Below are 18,441 nucleotides of genomic sequence, written 5' to 3' on the forward strand. Positions count from 1 at the left end.
TTAGCAGATAGCTTTATAGATTTCTTGTAGTAATATGAGCAAGTTGACTCAGTGAAGATTTTGGCTTTTAACTATCATAATTTTTTAATACAAATTGTAATACTTTTTAAAAATATCCAATTTATTCATTTTAGGTTGTTTCCTATTCAGTGACCTAGATTATTATAAGAATTACACTGTCAATGAACTAATTGCTGTATAAGAAAGCAAGTTAATCTATGTTTTTTTTTTTTTTCACTAAGAGAATAGAAAGGAACATTTAAGTGAGGCAGATAAATCCTGATATGATATCTCTTATTTTTTCCAAAAAGTCTTTTTTTTTAAGTAGATACAATGTTTTTGATATAATACAGTTTTTATTAAATGGTGCGTGGGTATTATAGAATACTTGAAAAAGAAATATAATCATGTATGTTTCCTCCCTATTATTACAACCATTTTATTTTCTTTCCCTTCTTTGTTGAAGGGATATCACCATTTTTTAAGTTATTCTCATTTTGGGGAAAAAAAATAATTATTTCACTTATTTTATAATTAGCATTATTAATGTTGTTACATACTTTTATTAGTATTACTTTTTAATTGCTGCATAATACTTTCTCAAAGAAGAAAGCACAGGTTTTTTTAACATTACTGTCAAAAATTTAGGTTGTTTCTAATTTTTGCTCATTATAAATAGTACTGAAATTAATGTCCTTGTATGAAAATTTCCTATATTTGAGAATATTTTCTTAGGATAGGACTGCATATTAAAAAAGAAACAAGACAGGCAACTATCTACCATTGGACCAATTCATAACACTATAATGGGTACATTGTAATTATCTGTTTATATATCTTTTCACTGGACTGGGAGAGAATGTGAGTCCCATTAGGACAGGGTCCACTTCAAGATCTCTGATCCTCCCTCCCTCCCTCTCTCCCTTCCTTCCTCCCTTCTTTTTTCCTTCCCTTCTTTCTTCCTTCTTTTCTTCCTTCCTATTAAGTCCCTTCAAAGTGCCCAGCCCTGCCCGCAACTCTGAGAATTCAGTGGTAACAGACAAATCAGACAAGTTTTCTCCTTCCCAAGAGTAAATATTCTAGTAGAGAGGAGAGATGAAATAGATAAATAAATAATACATGAGAAAGACACTCGGATACTGGTAGAGACTGTGAAGAGTATAAACGAGATTATGTGAAGGACAGTGACTGGGAGTGGGCTAGACAGGAAGGGCACCCCAGAAGAAGTCATATTTGAGCATATAGCTGCAACTTAAAGCATGGACTGAATTAGTCACTTGGAACAAGGAGGACTGATGTGGAAAGGCAAATTTAGAAAACTCCTCTGAACAATTTATTTATTTATTTTTTAATGAAGGAAAGAGGATGGAAATTGGAAGGAGATACAGATCTAAGAAGCAGATATTATCCCTATCTATCTATCATCTGTCTGTCTGTCTGTCTACCTGTCTGTCTGTCATCTGTCTATCTCTTTATTTGTGGTAGTAGCTATTAGAGAAGTTGACTTGCCAGTAGAAGATACAATAAGGAGGAAAAAGGCGGATGTGGATGTGGGATATTGAGGGTGTAACTGCAGAAAAAAATGTTCTAAAAAAGATCAGAGGTCGTGGATGACTGCACCATTGTAGTGGCTCTCCTAAGGTAGGAGTATGGCCACCTCATGTACTGTCATGTCAGGAAGGAAACAGAGAGAGAGGATGTAGAGTTTGGTAGTGTTATGGCTGAAAGATAAGGGGATTCTGTCTGATGACTTCTACTTTCTCAATGGCATATAAGGCAAGATAATGGGGAGGAATTCAGAGAATGAGAAGACTGTGGAAGTGTGTGAATTAAGGAAGATAAAAGGTATAAAATAAAAATTTCTCAGATTGGAAGAACTAATTCACTAAAGAAACAAGGATTACTTGAAGATGTTGAATGACCATTTTGGATTCGTGGTTAAGATTTTCAGAGTGTCACAAAATCAGTATGATACTGCATTTTTTCCCCACCTTCATTAAACTTGCTATCTACAGACTGAAAAATATTCAAGAACAGAAATTTCCTCAGCATTTATTAAAGTGTTTATGTTAAAATGTGATTTATAATAACCGACAGCATCATACATTTGATAGACAGCGGTATATATACATGCACATAATAATACATATCCAGCCACTGACAATGCTTAGTACAAATGCAGTTTTGTTTTGTTTTGTTTCGTTTCCCTGCTTGGTTCCTAGCTCCTGTAATAATCCTGCTGTCCTGCTGGGCTCTGAATACCACAAGTTTGGAACCAATGTTAGACTGTTGAAACATGAAGGGGCAGAGAAATTATGAAGTTTGGTTCTTCTTCTGTTTGATTAATGGGAAGTTAAAATAGTCATAACCATATTCATCTAGGGGAAGTTAAAAACAAATAAATACTCAAAAGGCCATTGCAGATCTAGATGAGTATCACTAGGGTTGATTAGAGACTAAGGATCTTGAAACTAATCAGTAGTCTTTCCTTATTGCCAAATGAGTTCCTCATAAGATAGTGGAGAAATATTTATTAATTTGATAATTTCTTGTATCATCAGATCAGGCTATAAAATGATGCTCTAATGAGAAACTGCCTAGGAAAAAAAAACATTGACAAAATTATTATGAAAGATGTCACTTGAAATAGCTGAGATGTTAATATAGAAAATGTTGAGAGTCAAAATCCCCTTCCATAGTCCTAATATTCCATACTACTTCTCTTAGACTCTTAGGTTTCTAGATGAAGAAATTGTGTCTAAATTTTGGACTTGATATGGTACTGTTGGTGGGCAACTGCGGTCTTGATGGCCAGTGTGTACTGTCTCTGCATTTTTTCCCATTCTCATGAAATATGTGTGATACTTTTCAGTATACTTCTGCTCTGACCTATGATGCCGTTCAAGTGATGACTGAAGCTTTCCGCAACCTACGGAAGCAGAGAATTGAAATCTCCCGAAGGGGGAATGCGGGAGACTGTCTGGCAAACCCAGCAGTCCCCTGGGGACAAGGTGTAGAAATAGAAAGGGCCCTCAAACAGGTCAGTCACTGGACATAAGTGTTAATGTGACTTAATAATGCTACTATTTTTTTTTCTGCTGAATTAGTCATCTTGTTTTATGTTTAATATAGAGGGAATAACATTTCCTAACTACACAAAGGTAGGCTAAATAGTGAACAGAAAGCTTAAAAATGTAGTTTTCTTGACTTGAGTCTCGTGAGAATAACCCATACGGCTTGTATCTTCGATTGAAGTAAATTTATAACTGTGCTTTTTTCCCATTTCCAAATTAGGTTCAGGTTGAAGGTCTCTCAGGAAATATAAAGTTTGACCAGAATGGAAAAAGAATAAACTATACAATTAACATCATGGAGCTCAAAACTAATGGGCCCCGGAAGGTAAGTCATTAGTGATTTAAAGGCAGTTCTCTCTGTGTGAGGAGGTGAGTTAGCTAATCTATCATGTCATCTTCCAAAGAGTCCTGGAGATAGGCATTCACATAGAATTTAACAACTTGCAGAAACAGACATATTTTTTAGTATGTTTTTCTAGATCAAGTATATTCATTTCTGGTAACACTGAAACTTAATTTTAAATAACTGTAAATAGAACTGTTCTACGTTTATTTTTTAGACCAAAGTAGAAAAAAAGAGTTTAATATGAAGAAAAAGAACTATCACTTAAAGTTTATGGTTCAGAAGACAAAGCATAGTTGGTGTAAAGGTGCCTATAACTGTTCAATTATGTCTTTCAACTATTATGGCTAAAAGGCCATTGTTAAGACTTTATTTATATGACCACTCCCAAATAAATGATTTTTGGAGAATATGAACGTGAAGAGATAAGCTGTTTTTAAGGATTGTTTTTGTTTGTCTTTACAGTCCTGTTCTATTCCTATTATTAGATTTACTTTATCAAAGACACATCTCCGTTTAGAAGAAGCATAGTTAATATAGGTATAATTTTAGATTCGGACATGGGTTTGAAAATAATTAAATGCTTAGCTAATAGAAAGGTCTTTATCCATGTGCCTACCTTCTGTACCTTCTGTAACTTTTTTCAGATTGGATACTGGAGCGAAGTGGACAAAATGGTTGTGACCCTTACTGAGCTCCCTTCTGGAAATGATACCTCTGGGCTTGAGAACAAGACTGTCGTTGTCACTACAATCTTGGTAATTAGAGACATAGGCCTATGTTTTGCTTTATTTTTTCTTTTGAACACTATCTGCCAGCTAGAATTGCTGTTTATATTTAAGACAGTAACTATTACAGGGTAGCTTTTGCAATGTTTTAATCATTTGTTGCATATTTACTCTGTCAGAAGGACTAACAAGAGCGCTAGCTAAAGCTTTCAAAAATATTCCCTACCTCTTCAAAACTGAAGGTTAGCTTGACAGATAATTCATAACCTGGTGCACTGGTGAACGGCTGGGGAAAGTCTTAAAGCGCATACTTCATATTTTCTCAGGTGCTTCACCTTTCCATTCCCATACAATTCTGGGTACATTCTATCTCTACATTTGTTATGTTTCAATAATGTTGCCAATTTTTCTTTCTTCATACTAAAAGATGAACTCCTTAAAAGCAAGTATGATCTCCCTTCTTTTTAACTCCAAGTCTCAACATAGTAGTTAGCACGTAGCTAAATAAATGTGTATTGAGTGAATGAGATAAAAATGTACTGGATCTTGAACATCTAGGCTTTGGATAGATGGAAGGTAGATGTAGAACATGACAACCTATTGAAAAAAATGAAGTAGAGGAAATGGGGTTTACTAACAGTACAAAATTCTGTGACAAAACAATATTTTTATTTTATTTTGGTAAGAAGTGGTGTAGTAATTTGTGGGATTTATTATTCTAACAGTATTGACAAGAAAATATAGATGGGCTAATAAGGATTTGTATAAAAATATTGGTTGGCATTTAAAAATATCTTAATAAATATAAGCTAGACATTTGAGGATTTTTGCCTTAATCATGTCATTGAGAGGAATTATCTCACTGAGACCCCAAATATCCTTGATGCCACTTTTCAGTGGAGAGTATTAGGTTGTGTTGAATCATTTTTTATGTTTCTTCTCTCTTATGTTTACAGGGTGAGGCTATGCTGTAGCTATCCTTGTAGTATCATTTTAGGATATTATATCTCATAGATGGAGTGAGACCTGAAGTCTGACAGGGTAGAATCAGAACATCACCATGGCAATGATCCTTTCCGTCTGCGTACTGCAGGCCAAAAACATGATTTCCACATGAACCTTATCCTTGAAGCAACAATGACACAAGATTTGGGGTAAATAGTGGTTCTTGGGGTCAGCATAGCCTTAACCTAGAAGAGCATGGTAGATCCAGAGTTGAGTAAAATAGAAGTTGAAGAGCATTCTTCCTCTCTAAGCCCCAGGAATTACAAACATGACAAGGGATATGTCAACAGTTTGTGCTTTTGAGTCTCTTGCTTACTTTGGCCTGGCTAAGTACAAGCTATGTAAGTGAAATATAATGATAGACATTTGAGGACCTTTTTTGGAAGGATTATGCTTAATATTTTCCTCTAAATATTCTCTACCATTTATATTCTACAATGGCTCTATCTAACAGGTAATTATTAAACTAGAAGGTTTGATTCAATGAGAGTAAATAATTAACATAACTTTTTATCAACCAAAGCATTGTCTTTTCATATAGGAATCTCCATATGTTATGATGAAGAAAAATCATGAAATGCTTGAAGGCAATGAGCGCTATGAGGGCTACTGTGTTGACTTGGCTGCGGAAATTGCCAAACATTGTGGATTCAAGTACAAGTTGACAATTGTTGGGGACGGCAAGTATGGGGCCAGGGATGCAGACACGAAAATTTGGAATGGGATGGTTGGAGAACTTGTATATGGGGTAAGTATAGCTCTCATAGAAAATCATTTAATTCGAACTGTTATTGACAGAATGCCTCCCCTTCCTGGAAAGTACCTACGTCTGAGGTTGTTGGTTTTCCACATTACCCTAGGAATACTATCTTATATTTCCTGTGAACATGTGAAGATTAAGAATGAGACAGGCATTTCATCTGTCCTGAAGCATCTGGGCCATGTGCAGTGCTCAAAGGTTGCAAAGGCATAGATGCAGTGAAAAGATGGAATTGTCATAAGCAAGCCATGGGTGGACTATTTATAAAAAGGAGGGATTTGGGGGAACGAATTGTATTTGTTGTTGTTGTACTGAGACTCTACCAGGGAAATACTATTGCCATTTCCTTGATTTCCTTTCCTCCCCTTTTGATCCGATAATGTAATTATGATTCCTTTCTGACCATGACTCCAAGTACTATTACTTTCCTTTATTTCCCTTACAGAAAGCTGATATTGCAATTGCTCCATTAACTATTACCCTTGTGAGAGAAGAGGTGATTGACTTCTCAAAGCCCTTTATGAGCCTCGGGATATCGATCATGATCAAGAAGCCTCAGAAGTCCAAACCGGGAGTCTTTTCATTTCTTGATCCTTTAGCCTATGAGATCTGGATGTGCATTGTTTTTGCCTACATTGGGGTCAGTGTAGTTTTATTCCTGGTCAGCAGATTTAGCCCCTACGAGTGGCACACTGAGGAGTTTGAAGATGGAAGAGAAACACAAAGTAGTGAATCAACTAATGAATTTGGGATTTTTAATAGTCTCTGGTTTTCCTTGGGTGCCTTTATGCAGCAAGGATGCGATATTTCACCAAGGTTGGTTACTCACCTGCTTCAACTTTGTGCATTTTAGGTCTCAAGTGGACATTCATGGCGTTTATGAATTCACCGTAAAGAATTAAGCAGCTGCTGCCTACCTGTCCAAGGTTAAGACTCATAAGGACAGATACTTCAAATCGGCATGAGCCTGTGAGATATTTGAGCAATGTTCTCTGAATGTTGACCTTATATTTCCCTGGTGAAATCATACACACCATGGAGAGGCTATAAAATGCATAAGGTTCCTATCATTCCATGCCTTCTTGGAGGGGTACCGTGTTTTTGCTGCATATTCTCATTTTACAGTCATCTGTGTTGACCCACAGACCTGTATATGGGAAAATGGGCAATGTTACTAACTACAAAAGCAACAGCTTGTTTACAAAACTTCATTGGCGCACATCCCATCTCTTTTTTCCCCATCATCAGCTCATGGAAATGGTGTGAAAGAGAATGTAAAATCTGCTTTTTTTTTTTTTTAAGATTAGGTTGCTGGATTAAAAGGACATTAGATAACATTTTACAAATCTCTAGGAATACATGGTTGGATAATAATAATTGCTGATTCATTATAAAAGTTTGTGCCATACAGACTGATAATACACAAACTATGAAATAAACTAATATGCCCTCTTCTCATTATAACATGTTAATTCCTATACTAGAACACCTAAATATGATGAATATATAAAAAAACACATTCCCTTTGTTCTACCTTCCTTTGATTCTATGGGATATTTTAATAACTAGAGAAGAGGTAACTTTTCTAATACTATTTCATTATATTGTTAATATTATTGGCACTTCTAAGGACAATAACTGATTAATTCAAGAAAAAGCTATATGAAAGCTCAAAAATTTGTATTTTTTACAATCTTTATTGTATTTTCTAGATATAAAGAAAATACATCATGTATCCAGAAATTATCAACTGTTTATTTTTCTGATACTAGGGCAAATTTTTATGAATTACATAGATCTAAACGATCTTAATTCAATCATATTTCCTATGGTTTTTCTTTGGGAATACTCTGAATTAGAAATATGCCAATGATATTTATATATTTGTCATTCTGATGACCTCTGACACAATATGGAAAACTCATAGTTTTACCTCTATATTTAGTTTATCTGATTTAAATTAAAGACATAAAGAGAAGTTTCTATTAATAAGGAAGAAAAATACTAACCAAATTGGGATTTCAGAGAACATTCTGGTCCATAAATAATAATGAAATTTTTCATCTATGATAAGAAGGCTACCCTAGTCCTGAGACATAAGGCATTTATCTTAGGGTGACATAAATTATGCCCTGCCTTTTGAGTAGGTAGGTAGAAGTGAATGGGGGTTCATTATGGAGTAGGGTATATTGATCTGGATTCCCATAGATGGACTCTCAGTTTTGTTTGCCTTGCTCCTCATGCATCATGGCTCTGAAGGTAGTTTTGGTGTCCAGTGCTCTTCAAGGAGCAGAAAACATTTATATACAGAGGCTGGAGCATGTTTATATATAGGGCATATTTAACAACTTGTGTTATCCCAGGGTCCACCATGATGTATACACAACTTATAATTTTTAACAAGCCTAAATATGATCTGTTCCCTGTGCTTTTGATTTCACTATCATTTCATATGCAATAATTTTTATTTTCTAGTAAGACAGATTTTAGATAATGTATTTTTTCCATTTTATTTGTTGACACTTTTGCCACAGAATATATATGGGCAAAATTCCGTTTATTAAAAAGTTTAGGCATATAACTTTTATTTTATGCTATATGTACATTTAAAAATTTAACATTCTATATAATATAGGCAAATTTAATTTTTCAAATGAACCAAACGATCTTTACTTAAAATGCAATGATGGTTACATACTCCAATTTAGAAAAGAATAGAGCAGTTAGCATCTAAAATAATAATAGTAATAATAATAATACTAATATATGAAATTCAGAGATCACTCTAGAGATGCTCTTTAAATACTTTAAAAGATATTTATCATTTCTTTGTAAAATATGATATGGAACTACATTATTAATATTAATACGGCATTTAAATTTTAATGTAGAATTATTGATTGAACTGAATTGGTCACTTGCTTAAAATTATGTTTAGAATATGCTATTATAATTTCCTGAAGAGTAGAACCACAAAAATTATGAGAACAAAGTGCTCTAAAGTTGACTTTTATTCTCCTGCTTGCTTCTGGTTTTGTTCCACAGTGTCCCTAAATAATTCAAATGAATTAAACTATTTTAATTTAAAATGACATTTTAAAATAATTTAATAGAGAATAAAAAGAATTGTTAGAATACGTGCATTTATTTGTTCCATTAGTACAGATGCTGAGAGGTGAAAATTTTTTTTCCTAATTAGAAAAACTGTTTTTGTCTATCACCATAAAACATAAAATTGAATTTGCCCCTCTGCATGAAATTTCTCAGGAACTCTTCAAAAACATTAATTGATCCTTTGAAAACATTATTTAGTAAATAATAATTGCTTGAAAATTTTATTTTGAATAATATGGAAGTCCAATAATTTTCTGGAGATATCTTGTACACTTTAAATAAATTGGCATACTTAATCCCTTTAAATCTGATTTAAGCACTAGAATATAGAGAACAATTTGTCTCTTTATCTTGTGTCTATTTTATACCTACAAAGGACTTATAAATATGATTCTCAAATATATTGCAAGTTAACATGCAATGTATAGTGTCAAAAGCAATTACCACATAATCAGTTTTGTTTTAAGTGATTTGAGCAGTCAGGTACTGACCTGCCCTCTTAAATACAGGGTACATATCATATAATTATATCTTCCATTGTTGTGGAATAGTGAATATTTTGAGTAGCTGCGTCTGCATAAGGGGTTGCCTAATTTTAAAATGTATTTAATATCCTTTTCCAAATACGAGTGAGAAGTGTTTAACTTTTTCATTTTATCATATTTATTTAATTCTTTGTTCTTCTTAATTATATTCTTATGTTTTTCATAAGGGCTCTTAATTATATTTTTTTTGTTTTTCATTGCCTGCTCTCTATTTCAGCAACAGATGCTTTTTATCTAAAAAATCTTTACCTGACTAATTTATTCTATAGATATTACCAAGTAATTTGATGTAGTATTTGTGATTTATCAAAAGATATGTTTTTAATTGTTAACTGTGAGGAATTTGGGGTTGGGCCATAAATTGCCCAATTTTTATAATTTAAGTTTTTAGAAATAGGTCTTCACTATAACCAACCAAATTTTTAAGCATAGCAGAGTTATTAATAGTTATTATATTTGTCAATATTACTCTAATGCCTTTATGTGCAGAATCCCACCAAATCTTTTAAAATAATACAATATATTTGTATCTACATATCTATATATATCAACCTAGGGTTTAATGTAAATTATTATAAATCTATTAAGCTTCTAAAAAGTATTTTATGTAAGAATTCATGATCACAGAAATATTATTTTCTTATTATATTTCAAACTAAGAATTTCTATGTTGGCAAAATTTTAAATGTCTAATTTGTTTTCCTTGAGTTTTCTTTTTTTCTTAAGCAGGAGGAACAAAGGAACAGGGAGATAGCATCCATGCCATGAAGCATCAGATTTTGATTAAGAATTATATTTTGTGTCATACCTTTGTTTGTAGTGTCATTCTTTTCCATCTTCTATCTTGTACAGTATCTAAAACGTACACACACAAAAGCTAATGAAATATTGAACCTCTTTTGAGAGCTCTGGAAATTCACTGGCTGAATGTTTTAAAACAGGGGATGTTTACAGTATTTAAAGCTACATCTATGGTGCATACTCTTTTAGTTTAATATTTGGATTTGTGTGTTAACATTGTTTTGAGGATTGTTGGTAATTTTAGTTTTTCTTCTTCATGTTTGCTTATAAGCCATGAGTGGATAAAGTAGAATGAGCATTGGATGGATTATTTACATGTTTTTTGAAATTGCTTTGTTACAAAGATTTCATACCATCAATGATTTGGGCATTATAACTATGAAAGAATCTCAGGAATCTGAAGTTTTGACCTCTGGGTATCTCATCAAATCTAGCTAATCTGTACCCCTTGCCCAGAATGTTTAATAACTTCTAGTTTCATTCAGTAGCAGATATATTGAAAAATATAAAGTTAAATATTCCCCTATAAGTCAATATTTGCGTAATACTGCTAACTTGTTTTTTTATTGGGTCATTCGTGTCACTTTACAAATCCATTTCATACTTGTTATTAGATCCCTCTCTGGGCGCATTGTTGGAGGTGTGTGGTGGTTCTTTACCCTGATCATAATCTCCTCCTACACGGCTAACTTAGCTGCCTTCCTGACTGTAGAGAGGATGGTGTCTCCCATCGAAAGTGCTGAGGATCTTTCTAAGCAAACAGAAATTGCTTATGGAACATTAGACTCTGGCTCCACTAAAGAGTTTTTCAGGGTAAGAGATTCTGCTTTGTAACTTCTGATTTTGTTCTTAAAATTTAACCTATTTAACTTTGTCCCCCTCACCCCCTCCCATGATCTACACAAAAGTACTAGGTGAAAGTAACTTCCTTCTCTGTCTCTATTTCTGTTCTTGACCTTGTCCCCCTCCCCTCCCTATCCCTATCCTTAGCTCTATCTCTATCTCTATTCTGATTCCTAACTCCTTTGGGGAAAAACATAATATTGTAATAAAAATCTGTTTTATAAAATTTGATTCTCCTTTTGGAACAAATTGAAGCAAAGTATAGTTCAGATTAGAGTGTTATTATTTTTAAAACAAAAGGGTGTTGTTTTTTATTTGATTTTAAATAAGTATGACTGCCATTTATTATACATCATTAATGGCTGAATACTCAATTTGAAATCAGTTATGTTAATTCTTTGTCAGGAAACAGATTATGAATTTTCTGTGAAGTCCTCCAAGAAAAGGCTAACAAAGTCCTTTAACTTTCTAACTCTTAAAATGTATAGCATAAATAAATAAATAAATAAATTGTGCAGCATAATTAGAATGTGTCTATTAAATGTATTTTAATTTTTTTAAAAGTTGCAGTCTTATCGGCCCAATAGGCTGATGTTGGTATAATTTTCTTCCATTATACTATTATTTCTATATATGAACTCATTCTATATAAATGTTTAAATACAGCTAATAAACTTAAGTCTTAAGCCAATATATATGATATATCTTTGGATATATCTGAGTTTGTTTGAGTGAGATTCAGGCCAATTTACTCTGGAATTAGGATTAGGACTTCATTTTTCAGCTGAAGTCATAGATTATAATTTGAAGACTCTCTCTTCCTACACGGCCGCTGGCCTCTTTTCCAAAAAACTTCAGTTGAGCTGAAGATATGATGGGAGAAAAAGTGGTGGGGGCAGCCACAGCTGAGAACAGATAATAGCCATCGGGACATATGTGGCCCGATGGAGTCATGATGCTTTCATTAGGTGCCGCAATTTAAGTGCAGAAGGTGATCAGTCCGACAGCAGCTACTCTGACTTTAATGCGGTTCCATGTATGAATGTTATAATACAGATATACTACTAATGACAATTTACTCTCATCTGTGAACATGTATGTAAGATATGTTTAAATATAATTAATATAACATAATGCTCTAGCTTGATCGTAACAATAGATCTATTGAAATAAATTAGAATATCGTGTGGCTCTTAATTAGAAGTGTGTTTTGAAGCATTTTTTTATTGTTTGCATCCCAACTGGCTTGCTTTTATTTATATATTTTGCTAGTATTCCTCTCTCTTGAGGTAAATGAGATCTGTGTCTTACTCATTGCTACATAAATTGATCAAAATAATATTGTTTCCAGACCCTCTCTTCCAGGTGAGTGTACCTCTACTGAGAGTTACTGTCATTAGCTTCAAACAATAATAGCACCAACTACTCTCAACTATTGTGCATTCATGTTCCCAGAACTTTTCAGTCTGCCTTAACTCAGTCAATCACAGAAACACATGCCATAATCCTCAAGATGCCAAGATACACGAATTCTCTAGTAGACAAGATGAGAAGGCTGGATGATCCCGGGCAAAAGAATGCTGCTATTCATATTCTTGTATTCAGTGCACTAATCCCACAGAGACCATGATCCTATGATATGTGTTTGTGTGTATACATACGCACGCGCGTGCGCACGCGCACACACACACACACACACACACGCCATAATTTCTGTATTATGGAGTTTACTTTCCCTAGAGTAACAGAGAATTGATGTTGAGTATCTAAGCAAACTGATAACTTTTATCAGTATAGCTTCCCAGAGCAGTTTCTTATGCATTATCTCTTTGAACTCACAATATTTCTGTCTGATAGCCAGAGCAATGATTTTTATTTGACTGCTAGGCATTATTAAACTAAAGCTTAGGTAAATTTGGGGATCTGTCCAAATTCAGACAGTTAATAACTGTGCAGAGGTCTTTTACTCCTAAAAGTTCTTTTCATAAACTATTTTTCCTTAAAGAGAAAGGTCTCTGGATTTATTTCACTGCCTCCCTGCTCTGTTTTGGTCACATCCATGTTTTCTTATGTAATTTCAGTGAATTATCATAACAGGAATTCAGGCAGGGCCTCACATTTCCTGTCAACATATGTTCAAAAGGAATTGCTGATTAATCAGCTTTGGCTAGGTCTCAGTGCATACCATTGTTTTGTAGTCAGCTTCCTCTTTTCAAGAAAAGGAAGGATATGGGTCAAAGATACTTAAAAGCCACACTATTTATTCTGTTTGTACAAATGAGGGGAAGCTAACATAACAGCACACATCATCACCAAAGTGAATAGGAGCTGGCCATGTTAATTCCTCCCCTGAAATATATAACATGGTTATGATTTTGGAAATTATGCACAAAAAAGACTTGTTTCTTAAAGTTGGATTAAAAAGGTGCTGCTAAACAAGAGTATTTCTGAATAACTGTATTAACTGTATTAATGTTTGATAGTTGGGTACTGTGATGATAATAGTGAAGACAATCCTAATTTTGCTTCTGACTCCCAAGAATATCTTCCAGGATTCTGTAGCTTTCCTACTGTATCATGTCTCTTAGCTTTTCACATAGAGTTTCTTTCATTAGTATATAGAGATTGAGAAAACAGATTCTCTTTGAAAAAAATAACTTCTCTTTACAGTGTTAATTAAAATGTATTGAATAAGATAAAGCTAATTCATAGGCATTATAAAAGAAAAACATAATTGATTTTTATTAATATGTTTTCCCTTAAATTCTAGTCTGTCTATGAGTAGTAGTTTGGCTGAAGAGTGGAAATAGATTATAGTGGAAAGTGTTGCAAAAAAAATTCTCCTTGTTTCTATTCCTAAAATTAACATTCACTACACATCTTGGTCTTTCTATCTCTTTTCACTGTCCTTTAGCTCTAAGCACATTTGGGGCTCCTGTAAGGTGGATTCAAGATGGGGGTGAAACCTGGCAGATTGATTACCATGATAACTATTCTGCCAGGAAAGGGAATGGATATAGATGGAGTGAGCTGAAGCCAGACCAAAGATACGTACTGTACTCTTTGTCCTCTGGCCATCACTCATGCTTACTTTCAGACTCAAGACAACTAATTACATGTGAAAGTAAAAACTTTTACCATTTTTTTCATATACACAATGGAATATTACTCAGCCATTAAAAACCTGAAATCCTACCATTTGCAAGGACATGGATGGACCTAGAGGTTATGTTGAGTGAAATAAGTCAGACAGAAAAAAATACCATATGATTTCACTTATGTGGAATCTAAGGAACAAAAAGAACGAACTAATCAAAAACAGACTCACAAATATAGAGGAAAATTTGGTGATGGCCAGAGGGAAGGGAGATGGGGTAAAGGGTTAAAGAAGTACAAATTAGTAGTTGATAGATGGTTGTGGGGTTGGGGAGCACAGCATAGGGAATGCAGTTAGCATTAAAGTAATGTCTAGGTGGAGAGCCAGAGGAGAGAAATAGTAAGTAGGGGATCATTTTATAAAATACATAAATGTCTAACCAATGTACTGTATACTTGAAACTAATAATAAAATGAAATTTAAAATAAGAGAGAAAAAAACTTTTACCATTTTTACCATTTGCTAATATTTAAAGTTCTAAGTTATCTTATGTTTCCTAATATGGTTTATTTTGGTTTTATTGGTAGTTTTTTTTCCTTTTTATGCTGCTTATGATGAGGAATTTTATTATTTATTTAAAATGTTCTATTATCACAGAGTTTATCAAGCCAAATTTCTGTGTTTATTACAGCAAGAACTTTGGATTTAGTCATTGGGGACATTGATTTGAGAAGTTGAGTCATCGTGTAAAATTTAAAGATATATAACTAGAGAAAGAATGAAAGATAACTTGTTTAAGAACATTTTAAAGAGCAAATGGCCAGTTTTAAAACAATTCTGAACTAGTTTTTTTTCTCAGTATTAACTGTTTCCTAAAAGTATATCTTTTGGGGGGATGAAAGCACATCATATCAAATTGTAAGATGAATATTTTATCTTGTTTATAGAGATCTATCAGTTTTGTCCTAAAGTGATATCCATTATTCAATTTAAGCCTAAAGTATTTTCAGATTTCAGTTAAATAATTTAATAATAAACTGTTATATTCATATTGCTTTAATGAAGTCAAAAAGTATATATAATTTTAGAATTCCAATTTAAGCTTTAAAATTTTGAACTTAAAAACTATACATCCCTTCAGTAATGATCAGTAAAACAAACATGAGAATGAAATATGTACTTTGTTCTGCCTAGAGGGAGAGTAAATGGAGAACCGTCTTGTACCCACCAAGATGTTTGAGGGAAAAGACCCTGCATCTCCATTTTCCAGGGTTTTCTATATGGAACCCATCCTTATACAGAGTGAATGATAAAGTCTGACTCACTTTGGAGCTGCTGATCATCCCTAATTATACTGCCACTGTAGCATACCTATAATTAAGAAAGAATTAGGCTTTCGATTATAAACCACTATTTTTAGATTCTCACATTTTGATAATTCAAACTTCTCTCAATAAAAGAGGACAAATCTTAGATGAGTCTGAGTAGAAAATGATTTTATTGGAGCTATATGCATTGTGTTCCTACAGAGACAGATTTAAGGGATAGGAAATGGCTTTTATATATAAGCCTATCATTGGCCTGTCAATCCATGAAGCTCAATTATTACCTTGCAGACAAAAGGTGCTTTTTCATGCCTCTCAAGTCTCCCCACACTGCAATCCTGTATTTCCTCTGGTTCTCTCCTCTGGGAGGATAAGGAACAGAGTGTATCCTCTGAATAAATGATCTGATTTAGTTATGCTGACTTTGGAAGGAAAAGATTATAAAGCATTGTCAGAATAAAGGTTTTCCTTCTTATTCAACGAAGCTAATTATTCCATTCTCAGAAGATAAATGTGGTCTGATGGTAATCCATGAAACTCTACTGTTGTTACATAGCATTGGATTTTTCACAGAGTATACAAGTGGTATAAATGATAAAGAGTATAATGCAGATGTCCCTTACCTGAGTGAAAGGACTAGTCTAAAATTTTCCTTACATATATGTATGTACATATGATTTATGATCATATATAATCATATATGTGATTTACTATATAATAATCACAATCACCAAATAATTAAAATAATTTAAATCATACTTTTAAAGACAGCAACCTTTTTTAACTCCCTCTGTGGCATAAGATATACCTAATTATGGTTACATATAAAAACATTGATTGAAATAGAAATAAAAATGAGCCATTATAACATATTCCCTATAGAACTACAGTAAGTGCTATTTTATTAAAATTACAGTTTGTTCAAGTTTCTGCTTGTGTTCAGCAATAATACAACATGCTTTCTTTATTGATATTCTATAGAACAGATTTTCCCTCATTGATGATCGATCTCCATACTTATTTCATAATTTCTTGTATAGCTAATGATTTCTCTGTCATGGTTTCCTATATATCACATATTTCTATGCAGTCAGAAATATGTGTATATACTACTTTTGTATATATGAATATAGCTATATATACTTTTAGCTTTCCATATATAAGTACATATGCATATGTATTTTATATCTTTCAAATATTTTGGAGATGAAGTGGGCATAGCCATATTTTATATATATAGTTATTAATATCAATTAATATCAGAATAGACACTTTATGGACCTTTCATTCATGCTTAGCCATTGAAATGGCTTCAAAAATATTAGGCATTAAATAAATGCTAACGGTGAATAAATCAGCAATAAATAGCACTATACGGCTGTGTTGTAAGTCACTCGTGGCATGGTTAGTCATATATATTACAGATTTTCCATCCTTAGTTTTTTGGGGGAGCTTGATTATTGCATAACAATCTGCATAGCTGACAATTCTGCCTGCCCAAGGCTTCTCTAGATGATCCAGAATACATTGCAATCATTTCCTCTCTGGTTGGTAGTTTTCCTTTCTCTGACATTTTAATTTTTCTCACATTTTCACAGAACATCTGAGGACAGCATTAAAGTCTTAAAAATTTTAAGGACACATTTAGCCTAAATTGCCTGGGGGAAAGCCTGTATTATTTAAATTCAGCTACATGTAGCTAGTTTAACAGTCAAGGAAAGGTCAAAATTTTAGAGATTTTGCCAATGTTTCCTTTAAAAATTAGTATTCAGTTTCAAGACCTTGCAGTTCATTCAGTAGTTCCAAAATTCATAGGAATATAAATAACTGTATGAGAGACTATATTGAATCATGTTTTCTGTGATCAAAGTGCTATGGAAGGAAAAAGAAAGGGTATGTCTACTTGGTGAATTACGGTCATAGTACAAACTGGTCACCTCTCCCTGGGTAAATATGTTAAGTTGGTCATTCTCTTCTTCGCATGGCCATGCTCCACAAATGTCAGTGTGCTCTCCATCTGATCGTTTCATTTCCAGACCACTCTTGCAATATAAAGGGGAGATGAGAGCTCACATTATCCACTGGATGAATCATTTGACTCTAATCAGATTACAGGCAGCTTTCTAGGATAGTCTATATTAAAGAGAAAATGTTCCTTTCTACCACATCATCAGATCATGAGGACAATTATTCTAGCAGGGAAGATTCAAACAATAGAGAAATAATTTGAGATTAGTCTCTTATCTCGAAACTCTTCTAAAACTCCTGTTTAGATGCTTCAGAAAAGATGAATTTCGGTAGAAACCTGCGTAGGTACTTCAGATTACTTAGTGTTCAATTTGCTTTATTTTTGTGTTTATGTAAGAGAATCATTTCTGCTGGCTCTATCAGATGTCTCAAACTAGTTGCCATGGTAATGAACACAGTACCCGAGCTCTGCAGAGAAGAGAAATAGAATTGTGCAATCATTTAAATATACTGGAATTAAAATCTAAACTAAATATAAATATTGTTGATAAAATTTTGAGAATTCTTTGATTAGACTTCTGATATTTGAAGGAAAACTTGATACTAAAGTAATTTATAGTTCACATTTCCAGTATATATGGTCAAGATCATTTTGAGTAATTATCAGAAACAAGTTGCTAATAAAGTTGGCTGCTTATTTTCACAGAGAAATGAGATTTTAGAATGAAATGGCAATTGGGAAAATCAAGCAATGCCAAATAATGTCAGGGTCCCCAAAAGTGATCTTTAAGATTGCATTTAACGAAAGAAACAAAGAAACAAAATGCCAGGGGGAGAT

The 18,441-nt window shown here is 33.3% G+C and overlaps 1 protein-coding gene across 7 annotated transcripts in view; it reads left to right on the forward strand.

Moving 5' to 3' along the window:
* GRIA2 (glutamate ionotropic receptor AMPA type subunit 2) overlaps positions 1 to 18,441 on the forward strand; it is a 139,807-nt gene that overhangs the window by 102,685 nt on the left and 18,681 nt on the right. For all 7 annotated transcript variants that reach the window (XM_011360337.1, XM_011360334.1, XM_011360335.1 and 4 more), the window contains exons 7-12: positions 2,873 to 3,040; positions 3,295 to 3,399; positions 4,065 to 4,175; positions 5,692 to 5,898; positions 6,356 to 6,726; positions 10,985 to 11,183. In XM_011360337.1, the coding sequence (XP_011358639.1) occupies positions 2,873 to 3,040; positions 3,295 to 3,399; positions 4,065 to 4,175; positions 5,692 to 5,898; positions 6,356 to 6,726; positions 10,985 to 11,183 (1,161 nt within the window). The remainder of the gene's footprint in view (positions 1 to 2,872; positions 3,041 to 3,294; positions 3,400 to 4,064; positions 4,176 to 5,691; positions 5,899 to 6,355; positions 6,727 to 10,984; positions 11,184 to 18,441) is intronic.

This window comes from Pteropus vampyrus, unplaced genomic scaffold (assembly GCF_000151845.1).
Source record: "Pteropus vampyrus isolate Shadow unplaced genomic scaffold, Pvam_2.0 Scaffold53, whole genome shotgun sequence".
NCBI classification, from domain to species: domain Eukaryota; kingdom Metazoa; phylum Chordata; class Mammalia; order Chiroptera; family Pteropodidae; genus Pteropus; species Pteropus vampyrus.